Source organism: Lepisosteus oculatus, chromosome 12 (genome assembly GCF_040954835.1).
Source record: "Lepisosteus oculatus isolate fLepOcu1 chromosome 12, fLepOcu1.hap2, whole genome shotgun sequence".
NCBI classification, from domain to species: domain Eukaryota; kingdom Metazoa; phylum Chordata; class Actinopteri; order Semionotiformes; family Lepisosteidae; genus Lepisosteus; species Lepisosteus oculatus.
In genome coordinates this window covers 38,214,123-38,241,903 of record NC_090707.1, presented here as the reverse complement: position 1 = coordinate 38,241,903, position 27,781 = coordinate 38,214,123, and the positions used below count along the sequence as shown (strand labels likewise).

Sequence of the window (27,781 nt, the reverse complement as noted above, 5' to 3'; positions counted from 1 at the left end):
ACTGCTCAAGCCTGCACTCGACTGCACGCAGGAAACCCCGATTTACACGACGGCGTTCCCAGTGGGGAGCCTACAGACCCCACAATGCACCGCGCACGGGCTGTTTAAAGACTACACTTCCCGTCTGCGCATGCACGGCACGGGGAGGAGGCGTGGGGCGAGGAGAAGGAGGGAAAAAGAGAGAGAGAGAGGGAACCAGGGGAGAAAGATAGATAGAAAGGAAGGAAGGAAGAAAGAGGGAGCCGTGAGATTTTTGTCTCGGGAAACCCGTCAAAATGGCAACGGAGGAGAAGCGGAGCGGGGGGTGCCGGCAGCAGCAGCAGCGCGCGGCGGAGGCTGGGCCCCCCTGTGCGTGTCATAGCAACAGCAACAACAACAACAGCAACAGCACCGGTACCGGCACCGGCACCGCCACCGCTGCGGGCGACCCCGGTTCCAAAGCGGACGGCGAGGTCTGCGACACCGCGGCGGCGACCCCGACCTCGGTCTGCCCGGAGCCCGGGAGCGCCGGCCCGGACTGCGCCTCCCACGATACCGGGACCGCCGGGACCGGCACCAGCGGCCCCAACGGCAGGGGCAAGTGGGTCCGGCTGAACGTGGGCGGCACCGTGTTCCTCACCACCCGCCAGACCCTGCTGAAGGAGCAGACCTCCTTCCTGTACCGGCTGTGTCAGCATCAGGACCTGCACTCCGACACGGTGAGGTGGGGCGGATCGGGGTGTTGGGGGGGGGTATCTGACCTTGTCCCGACCCGTCCCGACCCGGGCTGTGTCCCCATCTTCACCTCGTAGCGCAACGTGACACACGACAAAGACAATCACATGCGGTCTCGGGGCGTGGGCGTTGGCGTGGGGGTGGGCTCCGGGTTCCCTCCGGCCTGCTGCCCCGTGACACACACACACACACTTGAGTTTCTTGTGTCTGGGGCTCAGCTGCTCGGTGCTCGTGATTAAGATCTGGGTGTGCGTCTGCTCCCTACATGTAAGAACCGTTTGGTTGTGAACTCCGAGGATCTCCTCCTGCTTCCTGAAGGGAAACCAGGGTGTCCGCCATGGCGACAATTCGGAATGGGGTCCAGCTCTCGTTCCACACCCCCGCCACCCTCTGTGTAAAGACCTGCCTCCTGTTCTCTGTTTCAAACGGTATTCCACACGGTTTCAGTTCCCACCTGGCCAGCAGCGGGTGTTACTCTGCTGGCTCTGAAGGAGTCCGCTGGATTCACCTGGTGGGTGACTGGGAGGGTTCTGGATAGTGGTTTCGGGTCCACCCCGTCTTCTCCGCTCAGCTCTAAAGAGTCCGCTGGTCTCTTGGGTCGCCTCTCTTTAGAAACCAGATCCCCTCGAATTTCATTTGTGGCTTCTCTAGTTTGCTGCTCACAGATTCCTAGTGCAAGAAATTGTATCTGGCCAATGAAGTGAACTCCTCTTAAATCTGCAGGTTTCCCCTCCAGTGTTGACTCGTTCACTTAACTGGACTGGAATCCAGGTCGTTGATATAAACTGGGAAGAGCTGAGGGCCCCTGCTCCCCCTAACTCCATCATCCCCATCCCATCGAGGCTCCTGGAGATGGACGTTCATCGAGACCGTTGTTGCTCGTTCAGGGACCCCCAACAAGACCCCGCTCTGGAGATGGGCGCCCTCCCTGTGGGTGGGCTCTGCCTGAGCGGTTCTCCAGTCCCGGGTGCGGGCCCTGTCTCGGGGTGCGATCTCAGCGGCGTCTGAGCGACGCCTCTCGTTTCCTGGAGTCCAGCTGGCGGGCTCCCGCCGGGCCTTAGTGACCTTAGGGCTTCTCCCTCTTGTGTTTGACACAGACCTGAGTGCTTCCGCTGCCCGGGGCTGTGCTGCTGCCTCCTTCCTCGGCGAACACCTGAGCTGAAACCCTTGTTCTGCACCTCGGCCCGCTCCCTGGCGTGATTAGAAAGGTCCCGTTTGTGTCTCGGAAGGATGTTTGTTTATTTTTTTTTAGCCTCCTTTCGGTCTATCTCCTGGGCTTCCCCGATACGCCTTTAGCCTGAGCGCACGATAAACTGCGCTCCTCTCCTCTAACTGGATCCTGCTTTATTGCTGGATTATTTTACGAAGCTCTTTCTCTTCCCCTCTTTTCCTTTCCGAGTTAGGTGCGCTCAGCTGTTTGGGAACCTGTTTTCGTCCCGCTTGGGATAAATGTCTTGTGCTTCAGACCAGACCTGTTTAAACTGTGGCCTTCGATTTCAGCCCCTGCCTTATCCTCTCTTAAGCTTCGCCTCTTGCTTTCGAACTCTGCTTTCCTGAAATTCGAAGCTTTTGGTCCCACCTGAGTCCGTGCGGTCTCTCTCTCTCGTGCCTGCTCTCTGGCTGCGTGCAGAAGGCCTGTTGCCGTGCGTGTGTGTGCATGTGAGCGCGTGTGTGGAGGGGATCTGCGGCGCAGTCCTGTCCTGCAGGCACAACAGCCGAGAGACCAGAACAAACAGGCCCTTTTCCCAGCAGCTGATCTTATCGCTGGGGTTGCTGTTCAGGAAGCGCCGTGCAGGCCCTCCAGACGGGGCCGTTCCACTCCATGGCTAGGAGCCCGCTCCCGGCTGCGGGGGACAGCTTTTCCAACCGAGAACAGGCGGCAGTTCTGTACGCGAAGGGCGGTGGGAGTGGGGAACAGGCTTTCTTTCCGGAAACGGCTGGATCGAAGGTCTGGTTCAACCAGTGGGGAGGGTGCAGGGGTCGGTCACACACGGGCACAGACACAGCCGTATTCCCGGGAGTCGGTCACCCTGCCCGCACCAGCGCGTCTGTGGACAGCGGGAGAGCAGGCTCTGGAGGGAACCTGCCGAGCGGAAACAGGACCGGCCTGTACCGGTTTCTCCTCGCGGGGTGCTGGACTGGCATCTTGACCCTGCGTGCTGCAGCAGGGTGTGAGTAAAGCTGGGGAACCTCTCGCAGACGCCCCCCTTACCTGAGCGTCAGTGGGGTGTCTGATCAGCTGTCCTGGGCTTGTCTGGCATCCCCCAAAACCCACCCTCCTCCTCTTCCTCTGTCACCCTACACGCAGGTCCCCAAAACCCTTTTTCCTCTTCCTCTTCCTTGTTTTCCTGTCTAATAAGAGCAAGGAGCAGGCAGGAGAAGCACCTGTATTTGTCTGTCGATTAGTCTGACACTAATTCGGCTCCGTCTGTTCACAGGACGAGACCGGGGCGTACGTGATCGACAGAGACCCCACCTACTTCGGCCCCATTCTCAACTACCTTCGTCACGGCAAGCTGGTGTACAACAAGGAGCTGGCCGAGGAGGGTGAGGCCTCCCTGCTCTCCGCTCTGCTGCCTTCCTGGAAGGGCGAACACGCTCCCTGCCTTAGTGGCGGACGGGGGCTGCTTCTGTCCTGTAATAACACACTGTTAACGAACCGTTACTGTTCACAGACCACAGACCAAGAGTCCCGCTGAGCCTTTGTCACTGTTCCTACTCATACGAGCTTGTTTCGGATCCGTAGCTCAGCTGTGATCTCTGGGCTGTAGGGGCTCATCCTGGACTGGGACCCTGGACTGTGATCTCCAGGCTGTAGGGGCTCATCCTGGACTGGGACCCTGGACTGTGATCTCAGGGCTGTAGGGGCTCATCCTGGACTGGGACCCTGGCTGTGATCTCCAGGCTGTAGGGGCTCATCCTGGACTGGGACCCTGGCTGTGATCTCAGGGCTGTAGGTTGCAGGCTGCAGCTGTCTTAAGAATGTGTGAGATTTTTTTTTTTAAGTGCTGTTTGTTTGTTTTTCCAGGTGTTTTGGAGGAAGCCGAATTCTACAACATCACGCCTTTAATTAAACTAATTAAGGAGAGGATTCAGGAACGCGACTGCAAGGCGACGCAGGTGAGCATCCAGGACGTCCTTGACACCTGAGAACCTTTCTAGTTCCCCGTCCTCCTCGACGCTGCTGTCTTTCCTACCCCCTGTCTCTGTGTAAGTGTGGGTGTGGGGCTGGAAGGCCGGACAGTTCCTGTGTTTTAACACCCCGGGGATCTGTGCGGATGTTAAAGAACCCCACTTCGTTTTAGGGGACCTTGTTCTTTCTGAAGAAGTGTCACTTAAGTGTTTCCTTCATTTCCCACTCTCTCTCCCTCTCCCACTCCTTCTGTCCGTTCTCCCCTCCCACCTCTCTCCCATTCGTCCTCTCCCATCTCCTGACTCTCCTCTCTCCTCTCTCCATGCCAGCAGGTTCCTCCCAAGCACGTGTACCGGGTGCTGCAGTGCCAGGAGGAGGAGCTGACCCAGATGGTGTCCACCATGTCCGATGGGTGGAGGTTCGAGCAGGTGGGTCCTCTCTGCGTGTGTGTGCAGTGCTTGTGCCTCTAAAGGGTGATCCGTTTCCATTCTTTTGTTGCTGGGTCTTCATTCGTGAATTCATCACTTGATTTTTTTACTTAACCGGGTTTTAAAGACAGCTCAGGGGTTCATGCCTGGGCTGGACCTGGACGGGTTGGGGCAAGACCAGAAGCCTTTTGGATTGCGGTGAGCGCTGTCTCGCACCCTGGCCCAGGCCCTGACAACTGCCCTGCATTGCAGATGGTGAACATCGGCTCGTCCTACAGCTACGGGACTGAGGACCAGGCGGAGTTCCTGTGTGTTGTGTCCAAGGAGCTGCACACCTCTGGAGGGGGGGCAGGCCCAGAGCAGACCCACAAGACCAAGGTAGGAAACTGGGGACTGGTTGGGAGGAATGTGCTGAGTCCGATTGCTCTGGCCTGGCTGGAGGGACTGGTTGGGAGGAATGCTGTGTGTGATTGCTCTGGCCTGGCTGGGAGGGACTGGTTGGGAGGAGTGTGCTGGGTGCTTTTGCTCCGGCCTGGCTGGAGGGACTGGGTGGTAGGAGTGTGCTGAGTGCGATTGCTCTGGCCTGGCTGGAGGGACTGGGTGGTAGGAGTGTGCTGAGTGCGATTGCTCTGGCCTGGCTGGGGGGGACTGGTTGGGAGGAGTGTGCTGAGTGCGATTCCTCTGGCCTGGGTGGGGGGGACTGGTTGGGAAGTGTGATTGCTCTGGCCTGGCTGGAGGGACTGGCTGGGAGGAGTGCGCAGTGTGCGAATGTGGTGCACAAGCCTTTAGTTTTGGCCAGAGCTAAGTTGTTAGGGGAGAGCCTTTCACTGTTGCACCAGTGTGCGATACCATACGGCGTCTCCCCTTTCACCCTCTGATCACTGTGCAACGCCAGTTTCCTTCCCCACTCGCACCTCCCCAGCAGGTAAGATGGCAAGAAACACAGGACATGGTTTGGCTCTCCTCAACCTCTTATACTCCGTCTCGACTTCTCTTTTAGTTATTTTTTTCCTTCTTTCTCTTCCCGTTGGCAAAGCCCCCAGGAGTGCAGGAGGAAGGAGCGAGGGAGGAGACGGAAGGGGAGGGAAGTGCCCAACCGAACGAGTGGATTAGTGATTAAAAATATATTTGCGTGTTACAAAAAATGAGGCGCTGTTCTTTCTTGGTGAGAAAAACCCCAGTCTTGTGGTTGTTGTGCTGGTGGTGGGTAGCAGTAGGTCTAGAAGTGGTGTGCCACATGGTGTGTGTTGGGGGATCCTGGTGTAGGGGGCGCTCTTATATATCCACACAGGCTCTCCGTCTGTCAGCACTGCTTTGTAATACAGCTGTAAAACTGTATAGCCTTCCCTTCTCTCTCTCCCAGTCTCTCAGCTCTGACCACTAGCCCACACTGCCTCCCTCCCTCTCTCTCCCAGTCTCTCGGCTCTCACCACTAGCCCACACTGCCTCCCTCTCTCGGCTCTTGACACCCTTGACCTCGCAGATTTGAAAAGATGTACCAGCGCTGTGGCCTTTTCGTTGTCCCTGAACTGACAGAATGACATCGGTCGTTTTCTCTTCGTGCGGTCGAATGTGTTTCGAGGCGCGCGCTCTGATTCAGCATGCAAGGCTTGTTCATAAAAAAAAAAAAAAGAAGTCTGCGGGCCCTCGGGGCTAGATTCACTCCGGTAGTGTGCCATCTGCGTCGCAGCGCAGAGACCTTCGCACTCCGAGCTGAGCCCTGCTCCTCTTCACCAGCAGAGCCCACGGGCCATCGCAGCCCAGCTGGGCTTTAATTTCAGGTGTCCCCAATGAGACCCTGAACAAAGTGACAATGCGGAGCGCTCCGTTCAGCTCTTCTTGCCCGTGTTGTGTCTCTTCGGGGTTTAAAGATCTCAGAAAAGACGGGAGAATAGCGTCTTGAGGGAATGGGCCTGAGCTCGGGTGTGGTGTGGAGTCGTTTCGCTGTCCGGCTTTTAAAAGAGGCGTCCAGACGGAATTCCGGAACTGTTTTTTCTCCGTGGGGCAGCGAGGATCCACGTGCCCGTCGGTCCGCAGTCTCCTCGCCGAGAGGAGCACCGAATTCTGGGATGGCGGTGTCTCGGAGTGGCTGTCAGTGACGGCAGCAGCTCAAAACGCGTTCTCACGTGCCTCTCTCTCTCTCTCTCTCTCTCTCTCTCTCTCTTCTCCTTGCAGCTTTTCCAGATCCACGGGCACAGGGTGTAGGATGTAGGACTGTTTTCCCCAGTGGAGTCGTGCGCTGTCGTTCTGTCCCAGGCCCACCCTGCAGCGAGCCGGCTGCGACCGGTGCCCTGCGGCGCGTCAATAGCAATACAGAACATCGGGTGCCTTGATACCAAGACGACATTGCCGTGTCGGAAACCGGAATTGTGCGTATTTATTATTTGTACTTTAATTTGCAAGACGGTCGCTTTGGGGACCCACCTCGGAATCTTCTCCGCAGGTTGTAAGGTTGTGCGCGTGTATCGATGTTTTGCGTGGACAAATCTCGAGATGCAGACTGGGAACCAAAGACACATCTTCCAGCCTCCTGGCCCAGGGACAGTGTACCTCAGCTGGGCCAGTGCTGGCTCTCCATCGCCACCTCCTGGGCGGCGGGCCACCATCCTGCACCTGCAGTGTATCCTCCCTCTCCAGCAGTAGGAGCCAGGTGTGTACAGTATCCCCACTCTGTGCGTCGACGCCAGGTCTGTTTACTGTAAACATTTTGCACCTGGTCGGAAACCCGTAGGGCTTGGGCGTACCTGCACACCTGTCGTGCATGTACTGCTTTCCCTGCACTCCCGGTGACCCTCAACGGTCAGGATGGGTGCCGCCCACCCTGGTCTGGAGAGCTCTAATAAGTCTTCCAGTTCTCCCTTAACTCATCAATTTCTGTACAGACCTGGAACACATGGCGTCTGGTCGAATGAGCCAGTTAACTGTCTCCGTTCAGTCGGGACGGGCCTGAGGTCGCCAAGATCTACAGGGGTCGTGGGATTTCCGTGTAGGAGGATGCTGCTTTGTTGCATCAGACCTCCTGCTTCGATGGTCACAACAGGACTGTTCCAGGCGTTTAGAAACTGGTGGTTTCAGGGTCGCCTATTAAATCTGTGGGACCGGGGCTCCCCAGAACCAGGGGCTATGTGTGCATACTTTTAGATCTAGTGAGGGTGGGGCTCACTGGCCGAGGACAGACTGCCAACACTGTGGAGTTGCAATAGGCAAGAGATCCGAGGAGGTCGCTCCTCTCTCGAACCGTGGGTGCAGACTTGGCCTCAGACAGTTCGCCAGCACATCCACCACCCGAGCTGGACATTTCCCGTCTTACTCTGTGATCATTCTTCTGCCTTCCTAGTGCATTCATTTCAGCGGTGCTTCCCTGATACCAGGTGCAAAATCGAAAGAGAAAAAACTTTTTTTTATTTTTTTTTCCACTTTGTAAAATGTTTTTTTTTTTTCCATGTAAAATGTTTAGTTGCTTGTCTTAAATATTACACTGTCATGGATGCACTCTGTCGTTCAAGCAGTTTTTGTCACACTTCCTTTTGCGTTTGCCTCATAGGGTTGGTTCAGGTCCTTAAATCTGTCACTTCACCCCCAGATGCATGTGTGCAAGATCGGGTTATGCTGGGACTGGGAAGAGGGTGCTGTGTGTGACTGCTCTGGCCTGGCTGTGGGGAGTGGTTGGGAAGAGTGTGCTGCATGTGACTGCTCTGGCCTGCCTGTTGGTATCTGGGTCTCCTCCTTCTCACTTCTCCCAGTTCTTGACCAGTGTTTCTCTCTCTGGTGCTGGGCTGTTTGATCCCTGTCGCACAGTCCCGCCTGGGCGTCGAAGGCTCTGTACGGTACAGGACTGGGTCGATTTACTCTGGCTGCTTTGTCGAGCCGAGCAAGAGCCAGCCCGTGCAGCTCCAGCCTCGCGGGCCCTGTGGTCCTGGGTCGGGAGCAGTTGGGCCCAGAGAATCGCTCCGTTTCCGTCCATGAGCTAGAGAAGAGGGAAGACCTTTAATTCCGAACCAGAAAGAACTGCGATCCCAGGGTCCTGCAAGGGATGCTTCCTTGTCGCCCCCGGATTTACGCCACTCGTTTGCACACCTCCATGTCCTCCGCACATGGAGTGCGGCCCGGTTCTGGGTGAGCAGCCAGGCCGCACCGGGCTGAAGTTCTGCATCGGCAGAGCAGGTTCGCTACCGGAAATGCCTGGGGGCTGGACGAGGGAACCCTGGATCAGCGCAGCCCTCTGGATCTCTGGGAGAAATCCGTAATGAACCCAGGCCTGGGTGGACCTGTTGTGCTCAGAACTTGGAAGGGACCGGTTCTGTGTCCCTCCAGTTTCCCACAGCCAGGCTCCCACAATGCACTCGAATTTCCTTCTCCGCTTTTGAATATCATAGATGGGGGGGGGGAGCTTATTCTTGGAGTGCGGAGTCATTGAATGAACTCTGTGGGCCTTTTGTGAATTAAAAACAAACAAATGTATCACAAAGGCACTGAAATTATTCAGAATAAATCTTTATTTGGAAAATAAAAACAACGTGAATTAAAAGCTACTGCACAAAAAGGGTTTTTAGACACCACAAAAAAAATACCTGATCTTTAATTACTGAAGTGTTGAAACATCTTTCACGTGTTATAGTAATTACGAGACAAAAAAGGCACATAACATTTCTATTTATAAATAATATGAGAGCGAGACAGATTATCTACATCCTTGTCACTGTGCTCAAGTTGTGCTAAGTAATAAATATCTTTCTGAATCAAGGAAAATACCGACTTGCAGTTACAGAGACTAGCCAAAAACACAAATTATCACGATCTCTATAAATCTCTGATATTCATACGTAGACTAATCTAATTTTGCATTGCTGCAGGCCTTTAAATATTAGTTATCGCTAGGTATGGATTGAGGATAGAGAGTGTTCAAAGGCCGGAGACCAGTATGTTTCTTCCATAACGGTGGACTGGAGACTCAGTGGGAGAGCCCGTTGCTGGTCCTGTCTCGGCGAGAGTGCAGGAGTGTTGCTCAGTGGGAGTGCAGGAGAGTCCGTTGCTGATCCTGTCTCAGCGGGAGTGCAGGAGAGAGTGTTGCTCAGTGGGAGTGCAGGAGAGTCCGTTGCTGGTCCTGTCTCAGCGAGAGTGCAGGAGAGTGTTGCTCAGTGGGAGTGCAGGAGAGTCCGTTGCTGGTCCTGTCTCAGCGGGAGTGCAGGAGAGTGTTGCTCAGTGGGAGTGCAGGAGAGTCCGTTGCTGGTCCTGTCTCAGCGGGAGTGCAGGAGAGTGTTGCTCAGTGGGAGTGCAGGAGAGTCCATTGCTGGTCCTGTCTCAGTGGGAGTTCAGGAGAACCTTTTGCTCAGAGTGCAGAAGAGAGTGTTGCTCAGCAGGAGAGCAGGAGAGCAAGTTGCTCAGCAGGACTGCAGGAGAGCCCAGCAGCTCTACAGGTAGGTGCTGAACTTGTCTGTGACGACCAGGTGCAGGTACTCAAGCGGGAGCTCCCCGGCGCTGCTCTCCTTCTTCCTCAGCCGGGTGGACAACGTCTTCCTCTTCTCTGTCCCCCCCGGGGAGCGCCTCTCCAGACAGGACACGATCATCTCCGCGAATTCTGCCTGCAGGCGCTGGAAATTCTCACTGCCGAGAGAGATGGGGAGTGTTGCTCAGTGGGAGTGCAGGAGAACCTGTTGCTAAGTGGGAGTGCAGGAGAGCCTCTTGCTCAGTGGGGTGTGCTCATACTCACGCAGTGGGCGCAGTGGGGAGGTTGTAGGCCTGTCCCTTTACTCCAGTCAGCCAGTATGTGACCTCTGTGCCTCGGCCCTGGAACGATACGCGGCACTAGGTGCTCAGTCATGATGCAGATAGAGCCGCAAGACTCTGTACGGACACATGGCACTGTGGGGTCAGTTGTGAGGCACAGATAGCTCCAACTTGAGGATGGGATCAGATCTGACAGCCCTTATTTACACCAAAATGTGTGCAAGTCGAAAGTGACTCTTGTACAAGCTGGTACAGTTTTAGAGTTTGATGTTAGACTGTCGTGTCCCAGGCAGTTCTGCGCACCCCTTAGCCAACATCAACGCATTTCCAAAACTAAGCTGTACGACGGAACTGCAAAACAACGCACACGATACTTTACTATGCTCATTTACTCTGCACAAAAACTGCCAACCGAAATTTCCCGCTATCAGTTTTTTGCAATTCCTGAACGGGCCTCTTCCCCGCACTGTGCGAGTGATGCTCGGGCTGATGCAGACTGTGCAGCCCGGCCTCGGTTCCGGCACTGCGGGGCGAAACGGGTTACCTTGAGGTAGGTCTCCCCCCGCCTCTCGAACTCGAACTTGCAGTCGGTCCTCTGCAGGATGCTGACGGTGGGCTGGCTGACGTGGATGCGCAGCGCTGGAGGAGGAGCGGGAGAGAGAGGGGAGTTGTAACGGGGGTGGGGGTGGGGGGGGTAGGAAGGTCAGTTTAAGGGCGGGGTGGGGCTGTTGGAGGGCTGTCACCTGGAGCTAGAGGGCAAGCAGGGCTGAGTGTCTTCCACTAATGGCCCGTTACCAGACACTCTCCCTGCTGCTCCCATGTGCTCAGTATGTTGTGTGCGTGCTGTAAGCGTGCCGAGTGCGTGTTCGTGATGTGCGGGTGCTGTGTGTGTGATATGTGCTGTATGCGTGTTGTGTGTGTGTCTGTGGGCATGTTGTGTGCTGTGTGTAATATACAGTATGAGTGAAAGGGGCAAATTTCTTTCTTGGTGCTATATGCCTCTGTGGGTGTGCTGTGTGTATGCTATGTATGTGTGGAGGGGACGTGTGGTGTCATGTGAGCAGTGCACGCTGTTCTTACGCAGCCCTGTGGACTCCATGCGCGACGCCGTGTTCACCGTGTCTCCGAACAGGCAGTACCGTGGCATCTTGATCCCCACCACGCCAGCCGCGCACGGCCCTGTGCCAGGGGCAGAAACAGACAGACAGGGGAGTTAGGGCAACTTCGGCCGTCAGCTAACTGTGGGGGTGGACCCCTGGTGTCCTCAGAGAGCACCCCCCACACCGCACAGACACCCCACAGTACCAGACTTTGTACTGTCGTCTGTCTGGCCACAAAGCATCTGTTAACAGCAGTATTCCTACGCCGTTTCCATCACAGGTACTGCAGCATCACGATACCAACATCTCAGGCGTCAGTCTCTGGGTATTCTGTGGAACAGTGACATGTCCACACTATCGCCTGTGTCCATGGTGGTCAGTCTCAGTCAACAAGTGTCCTCTGAGGTTCACTGCCAGCATCCAGAAGGTGAATGTTCCTGCAAGCCTCTCCTGTGTGTGCAGCAGGTCTGACCGCACTGGGGTCTGAATAATGTTTGCGTCACCTGCTATCCCAGCAGCAGCCTCGTGGGATACTGTTGCCGGGAGGTTTGGTGTTCTGGGAGTCCTCACGTCGGAAACAAGGAGGGGGCACCTGCTAGCTCAACGTAGAGAGCTGACTTCTGAAAAGCTCTGGTCTCCTGTGTCCATGCAGCAGGGTCGTGTGTGTGTGTGTGTGTGTGTGTGTGTGTGTGTGTGTGTGTGTGTGTGTGTGTGTGTCATTCACCCTGTGTCCATGCAGCAGGGTCCTGTGTGTGTGTGTGTGTGTGTGTGTGTCAGTCACCCTGTGTCCATGTGACAGTGTCCTGTGTGTGTGTCAGTCAGTCAGTCACCCTGTCACCCTGTGTCCATGCAGCAGTGTCCTGTGTGTGTGTGTGTCGGTCACCCTGTGTCCACGCGACAGTGATATCCCGGTATTCCCTGGTACCGTACCGGAGTGCACGCCGATCCGGATCCACACAGGCAGTCCTGGCAGGTGCCGCAGCTGGAAGGTGCCCATGAAGGCCAGGATGTCCAGCGCCATGCGGCAGATGTCCACAGCGTGGCGGTTGCCATTGCGCCGCGGCAGCCCGGACGCCACCATGTAGGCGTCACCGATCGTCTCCACCTGGAACACAGACCGGGTCAGGGGTCAGGGGTCAGGGGTCAGGGGTCAGGTCATTGCTCCCTTTCCAGCTGGGCAAACAGGTAAACTGATGCACAAGCAAAGAAGGAAACGGCTGAGGAAACAGCAGGATAAAGACCAGGATGAAACAAAGCAGGTCAGTCTGTATGGAGCTTCAGTCCCTTGTAGATTCTTAAATACATCAGCCTCCACGTGTTCTTCTAGCACTGATGAACTGTAGCGGAAAGACAAATGACCTCATTCTAATACAATTACAATGGCCGCTGAGTACCCCACTAGCGTGTATCACTTCTACTCTGTGATGGGTCATGCCTTGTAGACATCGTGGTGGTCCAGGATGCGGTCGAAGTTCTTGTAGATGTCGTTCAGCATGTCCACCACCTCCATGGGGGTGCTGTACTGGCACAGCGTGGTGAACCCCACGATGTCGCTGAAGTAGACCGTCACCTCCTCGAACAGCTCCGGCTCCACACGCCCCGTCTCCTTCAGAGAGCGCACCACCGGCCTGGAGCAGAGAGGAGGGCTATACTGTCATACTATCACGTTCTACACCGTATATACTGATGTACACCCTCACTGTCCGTCCCTACACCTGTATATACCGATGTACACCCTCACTGTCCGTCCCTACGCCGTATATACCGATGTACACCCTCACTGTCCGTCCCTACGCCGTATATACCGATGTACACCCTCGCTGTCCGTCCCTACGCCGTATATACCGATGTACACCCTCGCTGTCCGTCCCTACGCCGTATATACCGATGTACACTGTATATACTGTTATGTATGTACCGTATATACTCTTACACCATCACTACAGGCACTGTACTCGGTATGTATGTACTGTACTCTGACACCCTGACTATGCTGTATTCCCTATGCACGTACAGAGGGTGTAGGACACTGTCCTGGGCCTGTCCTGTAAGCGGGGGCGGGCGCTCACCCGGGCAGCAGCATGAAGTTCAGCCGGTCGGCGCGGTCCCGCTCGGCCTTGTACAGGGCCGTCCGCTCCTCCACCAGGTGCTCCAGGTTGCGGGAGTACATCTGCAGCCGCCGGATCAGGTTGTCCATGTAGCTCTCGTTGGCCTGGTTGTGCAGGTTGCTGCGGGATCCCGGGACGCGGGGGGACAAGCCTCAGCGTACGGCACGCAGAACCTTACTGGCAGAACGTGGGCTTGAACCAGCCCAAGACTTCCTGTGCACATGGTGGGCCAGCAGGTGGAGCTGCAGTTGCAGCAGAGCTGCCACTAGAGGCCACCAAAGTCCCTCTAATGATTGTAAATAGACACAGCGGGTAACCCCTTTTCAAAATGCCCAGTCTCACATGGGTGTTATGAGAGGCTTTGTTTGGTATATTCAGGGCGTGCGTGTATAAAGGGATGGGAGTACTGTCTCATGTTCAAGGCCTGAACAAAGCCAGCAGTGAAGCTTCCCTCACTTGCGCTGATGCCCATAATGGAGTCTTCACTGGTCCACATCCCTGGGTCTGCTTTGCCAAGGGCTGCACAGTTCACAGAGTGGTGCAGGTAAGCAGCTCTCAGTGGGGAGGAGAGCAGAGTGATGGAGCCAGTTCAGAGAGGGGGGTTATTAGGAGGCCATCATGGTATAGGCCAGGGGGAGATTTGGCCAGGACACTGGGGGTAACACCCCTACTCTTTTCGAGAAATGCCTTGGGATTTTTAATGACCACAGGGAGTCAGGCACCTTTTTTACAATATAGTGTCCCCATCAGGTGCGGCACAGGAAGCCAGAGAGTAAGGTCAAGCCCTGTGCGAGTATGGCGCAAGAGTGGACATGCCCCAGGACCTTCTTTCATAAAGGAACCAGAGCTTCGTGGCAGAGCTGTAGCATAAGCAGGGCGTTGTGGTGGTCAAGCACGGAGCGAGTAAGGCGAAAGAGGAAGACTGCAGTGGGAGCTCCCAAGGCCTGTAGCTTCCCACAGGGAAGGGCGTCCGTCTTGTGACGGATGGAAAATGAGCGAGGACCCGAAGGGAGGACTCACCTGAAGATCTTGCCCAGGGAGCTCTCGATCTTCTTGAAGTCCGGCCTCTTCTCCGGGTCCTCGTCCCAGCAGCTCTTCACCAGCACGTACACCTGACAGCAACAAACCCCAGGTCATGCACGCCTCCCGTCCAACAGGTGTCACTGTCTCTGCGTCCAGGGGGGCATGTGAATGCGCTTCTCGAGCAGTGCTCCTTCACTCAGAAACAAGGTTTGGGGGTCACGGGGTCTCTTCATTGTCTCCCCACCCTCCTCCCTGAGCTCCTAATTTGATACCTGGACTCATTATTCCGTGAGATGAGCGGTTTCTGAGATCTGAGGCAGGGGACAGTGGGAAGAGCCCAGGCGGACGATGGCCTTCGGTGACCAGGACAGGGAGTGTCTGATCTAAAACACAGGGAGCGCGGCACTGACCTCCAGCTCCTTCTCCCCCGCCGTCTCAAAATTCAGGTCAGGTCTGAACACGCAGGACAGGGCGATCGGGTACTGGACCCTGTGCAGCTTCTCTAGTCAGGGAGAGAAAGACGCCTCGTTAGTGACTGTAATGGACACCAGCCTATGATGGCTGAATCTGCAAGGTTCCCCGTGTCCCTGAGTAGAGGGTATTGTGGTGGTGCCAAAGGACAGTACAGAGGGTCCTGAGGCAGAGCTATAAGGTATCTGTAGTAGTAAGAGTATTGTGGAAATGCTATAGGGCAGCAAAACAACACTGTGGCAATGCTTTCAGTATAGACTAACGGCATTATGGTCATGTTAAAAGAGTAACAAGGAGGATATCACACCAATGCTACAGATTAGGTATTGTGGCAGTGATATAGGATAGAAAGAGCATTATGACAGTGCTATAGGACAGGAGGGCATTGTGGCAGTGCTATAGGACAGGAGGGTATTGTGGCAGTGCTATAGGACAGGAGGGCGTTGTGGCACTGGTACAGGACAGGATGGTGTTGTGGGAAGGCTGAGGCTCTGCTGTACCTGCCCGGTCAGAGCAGGCCTCGGTGTAGAAGGTGGCCTTTCTCAGGATAATCTCCTGGGAGATGATGGCGAAGCTGTAGACGTCGCCCTTCTGCGAGATGCCCTCCTTGCGCAGGTGCTCCGGGGCCGTCCACAGGTCTGGCACACAGGGGCAGGAGGGGTATTTATTACTTACAGAGATGCAGACATTCTGCTTTCAAGAGCTGTATGGGCAGAGCCAGGCTTTCCAGGAAATTTAGGTTCAGTGGACAGTCCTGATTTAGGACAATCAGTTTTATAATAATCCTTACACTTATATAGTGCCTTTCTGGACACTCCACTCAAAGTGCTGTACAGATTATGGGGACTCCCCTCCACCACCACCTGGATGATGCACCAATTAGCTGCTGGTTTTATCACCTGCAACTTTAGAACCAGGCTGGTGCAGACTGAAGTGGCCATTCTCGGCTCAGAGACCCGAGGTCAGAGGAGATGGGGCCCGGAGCAGACGCGGGGAGAGATAGAGGATGACAGTCCTACCTTTGCCAGGGCTCAGGATGGTGTTGCAGCCGAAGTCGGTGATCTTGACCACCATGCGGTTGTCCACCACGCAGTTGGTGGACTTGAGGCGGCCATGGACCTCGATGTTGTTGGAGTGCAGGTAGGACATGCCCTGGGCAGTCAAGCACACACACAGATAAGCCTTGCAGTGCTGCCTGCTGATGTCCAAGCTCTTCCTGTAGAGCCCAGCACACTTGGCACACCACCACACATGAGCAAGCACAAAAACCCAGACACGCCAACACACTGGTGCACATAGACACACCCCGAGTGCATACAGACACGCCAACACACTGGTGCACATAGACACACCCCGAGTGCATACAGACACGCCAACACACTGGTGCACATAGACACACCCCGAGTGCATACAGACATGCCAACACACTGGTGCACAAAGACATGCCCCGAGTGGTGTGACTTCAAGCCAGCTGACCTTGGCGATGTCGTACATCACTGATATCTTGAACTCCCAGTCCATGAAGGTCCCCTCTGGGTAGGAGATCTTGTCGTTGAGGACGTACTGCAGGGAGCACACACAACAGAGACGTCAGCGAGAGCGTGAGTAAGCATAGGACCTGACTACCTAGGGGCTCATCCTGGACTGGGACCCTGGCTGTGATCTCCGGGCTGTAGGGGCTCATCCTGGACTGGGACCCTGGCTGTGATCTCCGGGCTGTAGGAGCTCATCCTGGACTGGGACCCTGGCTGTGATCTCCGGGCTGTAGGGGCTCATCCTGGACTGGGACCCTTGCTGGGATCTCCGGGCTGTAGGGGCTCATCCTGGACTGGGACCCTGGCTGTGATCTCCGGGCTGTAGGGGCTCATCCTGGACTGGGACCCTGGCTGTGATCTCCGGGCTGTAGGGGCTCATCCTGGACTGGGACCCTGGCTGTGATCTCCGGGCTGTAGGGGCTCATCCTGGACTGGGACCCTGGCTGTGATCTCCGGGCTGTAGGGGCTCATCCTGGACTGGGACCCTGGCTGTGATCTCCGGGCTGAAGGAGTCTACAGTGTGCAGTTCCAGTCACAAAGCGGTCTTACCCTGAGTGATCCTCTGTCACAGAACTCGAAGACCCCGAAGACGCCATGCTCGAACTTCACCGTCCCGTAGAACTTGGTCAGGTTGTAGTAGTCAATCCGCAAGAGCTGCAGACGCAGGAAACATGCGGGCCTGAGAACAGCCCCCGGAAACCGAGCAACAGCTGCTCCAGTCTTTTCACTAACTGCATTACCTCGTCGCCTAAAAGCACGAACTACCGGACCACGTGGCATCACTACCAGCTGCAACGCACACAGGCCGCCAGCAGGTGGCGATCAAACAGCACTGCACAACATGGGCACAGGTACCGGCACCGGGCTTTACCATGTTCAGCTCGATCCTCTGCTGCTCCGTGAAACAGCCGTCCGAGTGCTTCAGCTCCTTCAGAATCACCACCTGCAACGGCAACGGCGCACCGACGCATCAGCCCAGAGGGACAGGCGCGCGACCGAAGCCGCCTGCCCGCCGCGCGAGTCCCCCCTATGGCTGGGCCCCACGCCTCTCGGATGCACGGCGTTCCCGGCACCCAAGAGTCCGGGGCCCGGAAGCGAATGAAACCAGGAAACCAGGGAGAGTTCTCCTTGGGCCACCTGCTGCGGATGCAGGCTTCTAGTGAGCCACAGGGAGCTCAGCTGGAGTGGCCTCCACAAGGCGACGAGGACAGACTGGGAGACCACAGCCTAGAGTACTGGGCCAGTCCATCAATCAATGGCTCACCCAGAGCAGAGACCAGTATGTCAGGGTTATCTGGGCACTGGATTACGAAGGGTACTGTTCCCGCCGATGGGGTGGCCAAATGGGATTTGCCCTGCAGGGGCTGATGAGTCAAGCTGCTAGCCTTGCTTGTGGCCAGTGTGGAGCCCTGCGGTCCAGGAGCTGCAGGTTCAAAGCCCCGGCTGTGCCACTAGTCGGCGGCAACTGGGATTCTCTAAGCCGTGGAGCCCCAGTGCAGACTGGCCTGGCCTTGGCCAAGGTGTTGACAACCCGGCGCCCCCTTGTGGCCTCTCTGGCTCCTGCGGGCCCGCCGTGACGCGGGGGTGAGAGCCCCGCCTCCGGGGAGGCGCTGTGAGGCGCCGGGGTCTTGGAGGAAGGCGCGCGCGCGCAGAGCGGCGATGTGACACAGCCGCTGAGCGATTCCGGCCTCGAGAAGGGAACAGCAGGAAGGGGGAGGAGTCGGAGCGCTGACGGGCCGGGCCGGGCCGGGCCGAAGGGGGTGGGGGCGCAGGGGAACCACGTCTTGCCTTCTTGTCGTAGCGTCCCCGGCGGAGCCACTCGGTGCTGTCCTTCCTCTTGTCTTCATCGATCTGCGGAGGGGGAGAGGAAGCGTCAGAGAGGGACGGCGAGCAGCCGCAAGCTGCACTGGCAGCAGGGGGCGCCACCTCTGGTGGGGGACCAGAGAGGGGACGTCGGGACTCTGCAGCCCTGCCCCTGCGTCAGTCAAACGGATAATTTGCTAGATCAGGTAATTTAGAGACCGAATGGGTCCACGAAAATCCTTCAGTTCCCTTACTGGACAAATCGTTTGCTTAATTGATCCCAGTCATTAGAACAGCTGGTCTGGGGGTCACCTAGAAGGTGAACAGACCTGGGGCTCCCCAGGACCAGAGAGGGAACAGTGGAAGACATCAGGAAAAATTCTCTACATATAAAATTTGGGAAATAATTAGCTTAAATTGTTTAATTGACTATCCCGTCTGGAACAAAACCCAGGAGACACAAGGCTGCCAGGAACTGGGTTTGAGACCTTTGAAGTAGATGAAACCTGGCCGATCATGTCGTCTGCACTCCTGACGCCACTGTGATACCTATCGCTCACCTTCAGGGAGATGAGGCTGTGTTCCCGGGAGTCCAGCGGGCTGATCTGGTCCGCCGGGATGTGGGACCACTTCTTATTCTGGAGGTACCTCTCCTTCCGATACTGCCTGCAGGCCAGTCATAATGTGAGACTCCCCCCCCACCACCACACATGGCATTGGTATGTCCCATACCCCCCACAGTTTGGTATGTCCCATACCCCCCCCACCACCCACAGTTTGGTATTCTCCAAAACACCAATCACATTCTTTGACACAGTGGACAGTCTCAGCCTTAAAAGCTTGTGTTGAAAGAAATGGACCACATTCAAATTGATTATAGATGCCCAGGTGTGCTCACCTAACCACAATGATTGCGATCACAGCCACAAGGACTACAATGACAGCCAGGGCGATGACAGTTGCGTTTTCAGTGAAGTTTCCTAAAGCAGGGGACACGATGTCACAGTGGCGTCAGGAGTGCAATGTGCTGTCAGACAGCACTACACACACACAGAGCACAGTCTACAGTCAGACAGCACTACACACACACAGAGCAGTCTGCAGTCAGACAGCACTACACACACACAGAGCACAGTCTACAGTCAGACAGCACTACACACACACAGAGCACAGTCTACAGTCAGACAGCACTACACACACACAGAGCACAGTCTACAGACAGACAGCACTACACACACCACATTGCACAGTCTACAGTCAGACAGCACTACACACGCCACAAAGGACAGTCTACGGTCAGACAGCACTACACACACACAGAGCAGTCTGCAGTCAGACAGCACTACACACACCACAGAGCACAGTCTACAGTCAGACAGCACTACACACACACAGAGCAGTCTACAGACAGACAGCACTACACACACACAGAGCACAGTCTGCAGTCAGACAGCACTACACACACACAGAGCACAGGTATACAGCGGAGTGAGACATTGAGTTGCAGGGTGGAGTGAGACCCTGAGATTGTGCTACACGGTGCAGTGAGACCCTACCTCGGCGCGGCTTGTCCTCAGGCAGCCTCTTGGCCCAGATGAAGCTGGGGTTGCTGTCGAGGATGAAGGTGTCGTTTGTGGCCGTGTTGAAGCGGAACAGGGGTTTGTACTGCAGACAGAAGAGAGGAGAGTCAGCTCCTCGCAGCCACATGCAAACGCACACATATAGTGTACACTACACAAACTGTCTCACACTCACATACACACATGCACATACTCTCTCACACACACACACACAAGTACACATAATCTCACACACATACATGCTCACACATTTACATTCTCTCACACACACACACACACACCTGCAGACTTACAAACACAAGTACACACACTCTCACACACGTCTTCACCCTCCGCAGATGTTTTGTGAAATGGCGCCCCCTGCTGGGAGCACACCCGGTCACCCCGGCCTCGTTCCCACCCCGCGCCTCACCTGGTTGTCCAGGGTGGAGATGTACATCACCGTGAAGTTCACGTCTCGGTCCCCGAACTCGTCCAGCTCGATGCGGCCGCCCGCACCTGCGCACAGACGAGCACGTTCACAAAAACACACCGCAGGCCGACCAACACTCTCCCCTCTGTGGCCTTTTACTGGTCCTGCTCTCTGTCTTACTGAAGTGCTTGTTAGTACTGGACAGGAGACGCTTCGACAGAAAACAGGACGTGCCTCTTTGCACAAAGGGTGGTGGGTGTCTGGAACAATACATTCCCAGGAATTCTACAGAAATCCTTGGATCAATAAGCTACTAGCAGCCCATGGAGAGAGCTGTGACCCATGGACTGCTCTTGTCTGGAACCTCTCTCACAGTCTCACGTTACTGAGCCCCGTCACCTTCCACAATCAGCACAGGACTCACGAGCTCCCAACTCTCACTAATCATTATTCTTATCTGACGTAAACGAGAGATGACTCATCGTGCCATCGAAGGAGATGTTCCTGAACATGTTCGTGAACTCTCCCGGCTTCGTCTCTCCTCTCCTCTTCCTCTCCTCGCCCTGCTTCAGGATATCCCTCAGCACCTGGCCGAAAAGCAGCACGCCTTCAAAGTACCCCATCACAAAGTCATTGTGGAGCTGGACGCCACAGAGAGAGGTGAGAGGAGAGAGAGGAGAGGACACAGGAGAGAGAGATTGAGAGAGAGAGAGGAGAAGGCAGAGATGGAGACAGGACAGAGGTCAACGGGAGAGAGAGAGAGAAGAGAAGATGTGGTGTGAAAGAGAGGGAGAAGAGAGGGAGAGAGGGAGATCATTATCATCATTATCATCGCCATGACTGTTGTTTAATTCTATTTGCCCTGGGTGAGAGTACATATTATATAGATAATGTTCCATCATGAGGTTCCCAGCCCACTGTAGAAGAGCTGACAAACACACACTCACACCAGGGCCAATAAACCTACCAGTAGGTCTCTGAGCTGTGGGGGGGCACCGACGTGAGCATGGGGAGGAACATGCAGACTCCACCCAGACAGCACCCCAGGTCCAGAATTGAACCCAAGGGCCCCGGCGCTGCGAGGGGGCAATGCTGACCCCTGCGATCGCACTTTTCTCCACTCAAAACCCCGCTCATAGTCTTGCTCTGTGGTCGCCCAGTGTTGCACCCCAGAATTAGAGTCAGGGGGCGCTCTTACCGTAGTGGCGGGGAGCCCGGCAATGGAGGTGTGGTTGTAGGTGGCGGGCGGCATGGTGAGCACCAGCACGTTCCTCATGGTGGCGTTGGCGGTGGCGTTGGTGTAGTACACATGGCTGCAGGGTAAGAGACACACAGACAGCCTGCTCACAACCCTGCCTCCTGGGGCCTTGTGATTGGACATGGCACTCATTAATATTCAGACCCATAAGCCACTGCAAGAGACGCTCTTATCTTCCTATCCTGTCTGCTATTCCTTCTAATAATGTATGTAACCATCTTAACGGATTACAGATCGCAGCAGCCACTGTGCCGCTCTGCCTGACCATCTCTCTCGCTGCTGGGATGGGGCGCGCTCTGCAGCGTGCTGGGTGGTGTGTATCACCCCGACCTGCACGGGACCCAGGACGGGCTCTAGGGCGATCCTGGCGCTAGCAGCGGAAAACTAGGGAGACCAGCGACTGACTTGAAGACGTCCACCAGGAGGAAGACGGTGTCCGGATCCACCTTCTGCCCCCCAATCAGCTCCTCCAGTTCTTCGGGGGTCCCGCATAAGATGATCACTGAAGGAAGAAGGAGGAGGAAACGTCAGACGATAACGGGGAAAAAAACAATTTTTTTAATCATTTCCAAGAGGCAGGTGAGCCCAACAGTCGCTCCGTTTTAATACTGGGGTGCAGTGAGGTGGGAATCCCCCCCCCACACGGGGCTCCACCTCACACACAAGGAGGGTGATTCTAGAGGCTGCGTCACCTGGACAGCATGTGTAGGGGCTGTAGGGAGAAGTTAAAGCGCCTGAAGAAAAGGACGGTTATGCTGTCCGGCTGAACTGCGGTAAGATTTGCATAGAAACAAACAGGCGATCGAAGGGCGCAGATAATACAACCCTCAAGCCGCAGATAATAAAGCCGTAAACAGCGATGTGACCGAGGACAGGAACGTGAGTGGGGAGACGCTTACAGTTGCTGGTTCTGTTTTTGGCCTGGAGGATGTCGTGCAGGTCCCTCACCGTGCGGACGACCACGCGGTTGATGGTCTGGGAGAAGTGGGCGGAACCGGCCTCCAGCGCATTCATATACCTGCAGAGAGAGGGGAGGGGTGGGGTCAGATGGAGGGGGTGGGTGGAGTCAGGTAGGGGTGGGCGGAGTCAGAGGGAGGGCATGGGTGGAGTCAGGTAGGGGCGGGCGGGGTCAGAGGGAGGGTGTGGGTGGAGTCCGGTAGGGGAGGGGGGGGTTAGGTGGGGTGGGGGTGGGGTCAGGTAGGAGAGGAGCAGGGGGAGAGGGGAGGAGAAAAGAGAGTGACATGCTTGTAATCGGTGGTGACAGACCAGACACGGCACCACCCCTTTGACAGCAGCACACTCAGCTCTTCCTCAACACCGGGGCGTTCTGCCCCCGGACTGCTGGGCAGGTCACAGCCCCCTACCTCGCCCAGAAATTCCCTGCCACATCCATGTGCTGAGCACGAGCCGGGACGATGTCAGCTGGGGAGGAGAGGAGGGACAGGAGGAGAAGGGGGAGAGGTGGGGAGACCATGACCGGGGAGAGGCAGTGACAAGGCAGAGGAGGAGATGAGGGAGAGGAGCCCTCACCAGAAGCAGTCCTCCGAGTTCTCCGGCTTCTTGTAGATGTAGGTGGTGGTCCAGTGGGGCTTCAGCCCGTCCAGCTGCAGGTCCCAGAAGGAGACGAAGAAGTCGGACAGCTTGCGCGCGGGGGGCAGCATGCGGGTCAGGTTGGCCTTGTAGTCGCAGGACAGCCCGAAACTGCCGGCCGAGATGATGGGCAGCCCCAGCACCGTCTCCAGGCTACCAGGACACAACACACAACCGCAGCGGTTTCTCCTCTTGAGAAGACGCAAGGGAGCTCAGCCAGGACGTTAGTGCCACACCAAGTTGTGAGACGGCCCGATGGCCCAGGGTCAGGTCACCTGGCGACCCCACCTGAGCAACACAGTGGCCATTCTGCACCAGCAGCCCCACTTGGGAGACACACAGTGGTCATTCTGCCCCACCCGGGAGACGCATAGTGGTCATTATGCACCAGCAGCCCCACCTGGGAGACACACAGTGGTCATTCTGCCCCACCTGGGAGACGCACAGTGGTCATTCTGCACCAGCAGCCCCACCTGGGAGACACACAGTGGTCATTCTGCACCAGCAGCCCCACCTGGGAGACACACAGTGGTCATTCTGCCCCACCTGGGAGACACACAGTGATCATTCTGCACCAGCAGCCCCACTTGAGAGACACACAGTGCTCATTCTGCACCAGCAGCCCCACCTGGGAGACACACAGTGGTCATTCTGCCCCACCTGGGAGACACACAGTGGTCATTCTGCACCGGCAAATCACCTGTTGAGTTAAGGGCCAACTTTAGGGATCCCAGATTGGACACCAGGTTTTAACACTCCTATTCCTACAAACAACACTCTGGGATGTTGAATGAGTAACTAGTCGGGACAGTGCCCCCCTACAGCACAGTGTCTCCGGTGTTACCACACTTCAGAGGAAGGAGTGCCACCACCTGGTCCAGCAGCACCGCACACAGCAGAGACCTGGTTTTCCCTGACGGTGCTGACCGAGCGTGAGGGACAGGAGGAAGAGAGTGGATGGGAGGAGGGGAGACGGGAGGAAGAGGAATCGGATGCTCACTTCACCATCTGGAAGGTGGCGTAGGTGCAGAACGGCCCCAGCACAGCACAGCCCAGCTCGTTTGTGATCTGGCAAAGAGAGGCGCACAGTTACCCCGCCACAGAGCCTGAACCCCAACAGAGAGACACTGGTACCCCACAATAGAGTCTGAACCCCATCAGAATCACACAGTTACCCTGACACAGAGCCTGAACCGCATCAGAGAGAGACGGTTCCCCCGACACAGAGCCTGAACCCCTGGAATCACACAGTCACCTACTTACTCTGAGGTCTTTGAGGATCTGCACCCCCTCACAACCGGTGCTGTGACAGCCCTTGTTCACGTACAGGTCGTTGTTGAACCCGCGGAAGGTGGCGTTCATGGTCATATTCACACCTGCTCACACACAGACAGAAAGACAGACAGACTGAAGCACCTGGGGCTTAACACAGGGGTTTCAAATTCATAACAACAGTCGTTCTACTGGACTGGGACTGTAACTCCTATCGTAACAGACTGGTCTACTGGACTGAGACTGTAGCTCCTATTGTAAGAGACTGGTCTACTGCACTGGGACTGTAGCCCCTATTGTAACAGGACTGTCCTACTGCACTGGGACTGGAGCCCCTATTGTAACAGACTGGTCTACTGCACTGGGACTGGAGCTCCTAGTGTAACAGGACTGTCCTACTGTACTGGGACTGTAGCTCCTAGTGTAACAGGACTGTCCTACTGTACTGGGACTGTAGCTTCTATTGTAACAGACTGTCCTACTGCACTGGGACTGTAGCCCCCAGTGTAACAGACTGTCCTACTGCACTGGGACTGTAGCTCCTATTGTAACAGGACTGTTCTACTGTACTGGGACTGTAGCTCCTATTGTAACAGACTGTCCTACTGTACTGGGACTGTAGCCCCTATTGTAACAGGACTGTCCTACTGCACTGGGACTGTAGCTCCTAGTGTAACAGACTGTCCTACTGGACTGGGACTGTAGCTCCTATTATAACAGACTGTCCTACTGTACTGGGACTGTAGCTCCCAGTGTAACAGGACTGGTCTACTGTACTGGGACTGGAGCCCCCAGCGTAACGGCTGGGGTGATGTAGACGCCGAAGTTACCTTCCTGCATGTTGATTTCCGAGACGTACTCCAGGGCCGCTTCCACGGCGGGCTTCACGAGGCTGAGGCGCCAGGGCGACTCCGTGTCGTTGAGCAGGATGACGTTCAGCACGTGCGGCTGGAAGAGGCAGGCGTCGGCCCCGGGCCGCAGCGCGAGGCCGGCCAGCGCGCCGACCGCCAGCGCGCCCAGCGCCCACGCGGCCCCCGGCATGGCCGCGGCGGCGGCGACCCTCGCGCCCGTTCCCGCCCGTTCGCTCAGACGAGGCGAAGCGGCGCCGGCCGCCCTCTCCCTCCGGGGAGAAATCGTCCGTTTCTGAGGCCCAAAAAAGTCTCGTTTCGCGGTGGATGTGGATTAAATAAATCGCGCAGGTGAAGCCACACACCTACATTCCCCCTCGTCAAGATGAGAAAACGACCTCTGGGCTGCGTAAATGAGGTCCGTCAGTGGCACTTTATCGACACTTCCCCTTTCAGAAAGAGAAATACAACCTTAGATACGGTATATTAATAGTTCAGGCTGTGACAGCGTCATTATTATATGTGGCAGTTAATCATTTTTATATGATGGGAAAAAAAAAACCTCCGTGCTCGTTGTTCTTTTTTTTTTTGTATTTCCGAAAGTGATCCGTAAAACGTAGCTTTGCCGTTTTCAATCTCCAGTTCTTTTTTTTTTTTCCTTTAGGACGTGAATTAAACGCGTTTTCCTTCCAAATCCTGCTTTCCCAGGCTGCTTCTGCGTGTTGGGCGTTCCGCTTCCACCAAGAACAATTAAAAACAAACTGTAGGTCAGGATCAAGAAATTGTTTTAAAAATAAAAAGGTCAGAGAAGAATTAAACCAGAGAAAGTTACCGTCTCCTCCCTTCACCCGTGAGATGTGAAGAGATGACAAAACGTAGCTTTCCACGGTCTCTCGTCCCACTGTTGAAGTTAAAAATAATAATAATAATAATAAAGAAGTCAACGCAGACCAACGGATGTCTGAACGGCCGAGGTTCGGACTGCTGTGATCTCGCTGTGTTCGATAAAACACCACGACTCTTAAAACCGATAAATAAATAATAATCTGTACAGAAACTGAACGACGACAAATGAGAGGAGTGTAAGAGAGAGGCAGGGTTTCGGTAAAAGCGTCCCTTCTGCCCCGTTTGTCACTTTGAGTGCTGGGTCGACCTGCTCGCTCCCTCTCTCAGGGTTAATCAGTAACGGTGTCCTGGGAAGAGGAATGAACCGCACACACACACACTGACACAAAAGTTAAAAAGACAGGTGGGTTTTTATGGCACACACAAAGAGAAAGACACACGCACAAACGTTGCAGAGATGCATAGACACACTACAGAGATACAAACACACAGACGCACACATTACAGAGACACAAACGTCATAGAGACACAGACAGGTCTTGCAGAGACTAAGAGAAAAATATTATAGGGAACCAAACACACAGACACACATAACAGAGAACCAAGCACACTCGGTCACGCACTGTCACACACATTAATCAACCCATCAGGCCACTCTCTTGCAAAGCCCCTGTATCTGGGAAACAAGTTCAAGTTTATGGTCATTATACTCATACACAGGTATATGGTATAAAGAAATGCTATTTAGCTAGCTCTCAGGGGGTAAGTAGTACAAAAAACAATATGTGCAAGAAACGAAAGACACAGACGACAGGCAATGTGCAAAACAACAACAGTGGTGTAAAAACATACGTCAACACAATGAAGTAAAGGATACAGAATTATGGGGAGTGCATGTCTTGCCACGTGAGGTAGGTTTCAATGTGCGTTGGAGTTTTGATCAGAAGAGAGAAGGGGGCACCAGGAGGGTTTGTGGGGTACAGACCTGGGGACAGTCTGATCGGGCCGATCCGGCCCCTGCTCTCCTCCTGCGTCACGAGGTGGGACAGCACAGCCTTGAGCTGTCACAGAGACGGAAGGAGAAGGAAGTGTGTTTGTGTGTCTGTGTGCACAGAGGGGGGTAGCAGTTAGCAGATGGAGCAGCAGAGCAGTGGGTGCAAAGGTCGCCGGGCCCTGTCAGATAAATATCCCCTGCATTCCAGATAAACTGGAAGGCTATGATAAAAGCCAGCTGATTGCTCTGTGGAAAAGCGGTAGTAATAATAAAAAACTTTATTTTATATAGCGCCTTTAAAGGTGGCTTCTCACAGCGCTTTACAGGATGACAATGACAATAAATAAGAAGACTACAACAATAAATAAGAAGATTTCACAAGATAAGACACAATTACAATTACAACAATACAACAATAACAATAGTGGAGACCGTGGAAGATGGTATTAAGAAGAGCAGAGGGGTGAAGAATGGAACCAGTTCAGTAAAGGCTTTTCTGAAGAAGAAGGTTTTGAGTCTGGGTTTGAAGGAGTTTAGAGAAGGTGACTCTCGGATTTCCTTGGGCAGAGAGTTCCAGAGCTTGGGGGCTTAACAGGAGAAGGCCCTGTCGCCCATACAATGTAGACGGGCTTGGGGGACAGTAAGGAGGGCAGAATTTGAAGAGCGGAGGTTGCGAGGTGGGGAGTAGGGCGATAATAGTTCAGACAGGTATTGAGGTGCCAAGCCATGTAAAGCCTTATAGGTGAGCATGAGGATTTTAAAGTCTACATGGAATTTGACCGGAAGCCAGTGCAAGGACTCCAGGATAGGAGTAATGTGAACACTTGCACTAGACCTGGTCAGGATTCTGGCACCTGAATTTTGGACATACTGCAGTGAAGATGGGGGGGGGGAGAATGGGGTGAGAAAAGTCATGAAACTGCTTATTCTGTCCATGAC

General features: G+C 55.1%; 2 protein-coding genes across 7 annotated transcripts; one reads left to right on the top strand and one right to left on the bottom strand.

Moving 5' to 3' along the window:
* Nucleotides 1-124: 124 nt before the first annotated feature.
* kctd17 (potassium channel tetramerization domain containing 17) lies at nucleotides 125-7,767 on the top strand. 3 transcript variants are annotated; one of them, XM_069196942.1, is made up of 7 exons: nucleotides 125-698; nucleotides 3,153-3,261; nucleotides 3,743-3,834; nucleotides 4,177-4,275; nucleotides 4,528-4,653; nucleotides 5,312-5,440; nucleotides 6,451-7,767. In XM_069196942.1, the coding sequence occupies exons 1-6, from the start codon at nucleotides 276-278 to the stop codon at nucleotides 5,393-5,395; spliced, it is 933 nt and encodes a 310-aa protein (XP_069053043.1). In that variant the 5' UTR covers nucleotides 125-275; the 3' UTR covers nucleotides 5,396-5,440; nucleotides 6,451-7,767. The 3 variants fall into 3 exon arrangements, with proteins under 3 accessions (XP_069053043.1, XP_069053044.1, XP_069053045.1); XM_069196943.1 differs by having other exon boundaries at nucleotides 128-698; nucleotides 4,180-4,275; XM_069196944.1 differs by lacking the exon at nucleotides 5,312-5,440 and having other exon boundaries at nucleotides 129-698.
* Nucleotides 7,768-8,748: 981 nt separating this feature from the next.
* Nucleotides 8,749-26,375, bottom strand: gucy2cb (guanylate cyclase 2Cb). 4 transcript variants are annotated; one of them, XM_069196939.1, is made up of 28 exons: nucleotides 25,565-26,372; nucleotides 24,985-25,451; nucleotides 24,146-24,258; nucleotides 23,883-23,950; nucleotides 22,823-23,035; nucleotides 22,192-22,310; nucleotides 21,698-21,794; nucleotides 21,233-21,347; nucleotides 20,522-20,675; nucleotides 20,035-20,120; nucleotides 19,599-19,707; nucleotides 18,941-19,022; nucleotides 18,603-18,708; nucleotides 18,028-18,090; nucleotides 17,111-17,182; nucleotides 16,789-16,893; nucleotides 16,181-16,267; nucleotides 15,724-15,856; nucleotides 15,205-15,342; nucleotides 14,644-14,735; nucleotides 14,231-14,322; nucleotides 13,172-13,330; nucleotides 12,538-12,730; nucleotides 12,033-12,207; nucleotides 11,083-11,181; nucleotides 10,547-10,641; nucleotides 9,986-10,062; nucleotides 8,749-9,879 (listed from the first exon to the last, which is right to left on the bottom strand). In XM_069196939.1, exons 2-28 carry the CDS (start codon nucleotides 25,193-25,195, stop codon nucleotides 9,687-9,689), a joined length of 3,246 nt encoding a protein of 1,081 aa, XP_069053040.1. In that variant the 5' UTR covers nucleotides 25,196-25,451; nucleotides 25,565-26,372; the 3' UTR covers nucleotides 8,749-9,686. The 4 variants fall into 4 exon arrangements, with proteins under 4 accessions (XP_069053040.1, XP_069053039.1, XP_069053041.1 ...); XM_069196938.1 differs by having other exon boundaries at nucleotides 24,985-25,736; nucleotides 25,835-26,372; XM_069196940.1 differs by lacking the exons at nucleotides 23,883-23,950; nucleotides 24,146-24,258; nucleotides 24,985-25,451; nucleotides 25,565-26,372 and adding an exon at nucleotides 22,657-22,714 and having other exon boundaries at nucleotides 22,823-22,885.
* Nucleotides 26,376-27,781: the final 1,406 nt, after the last annotated feature.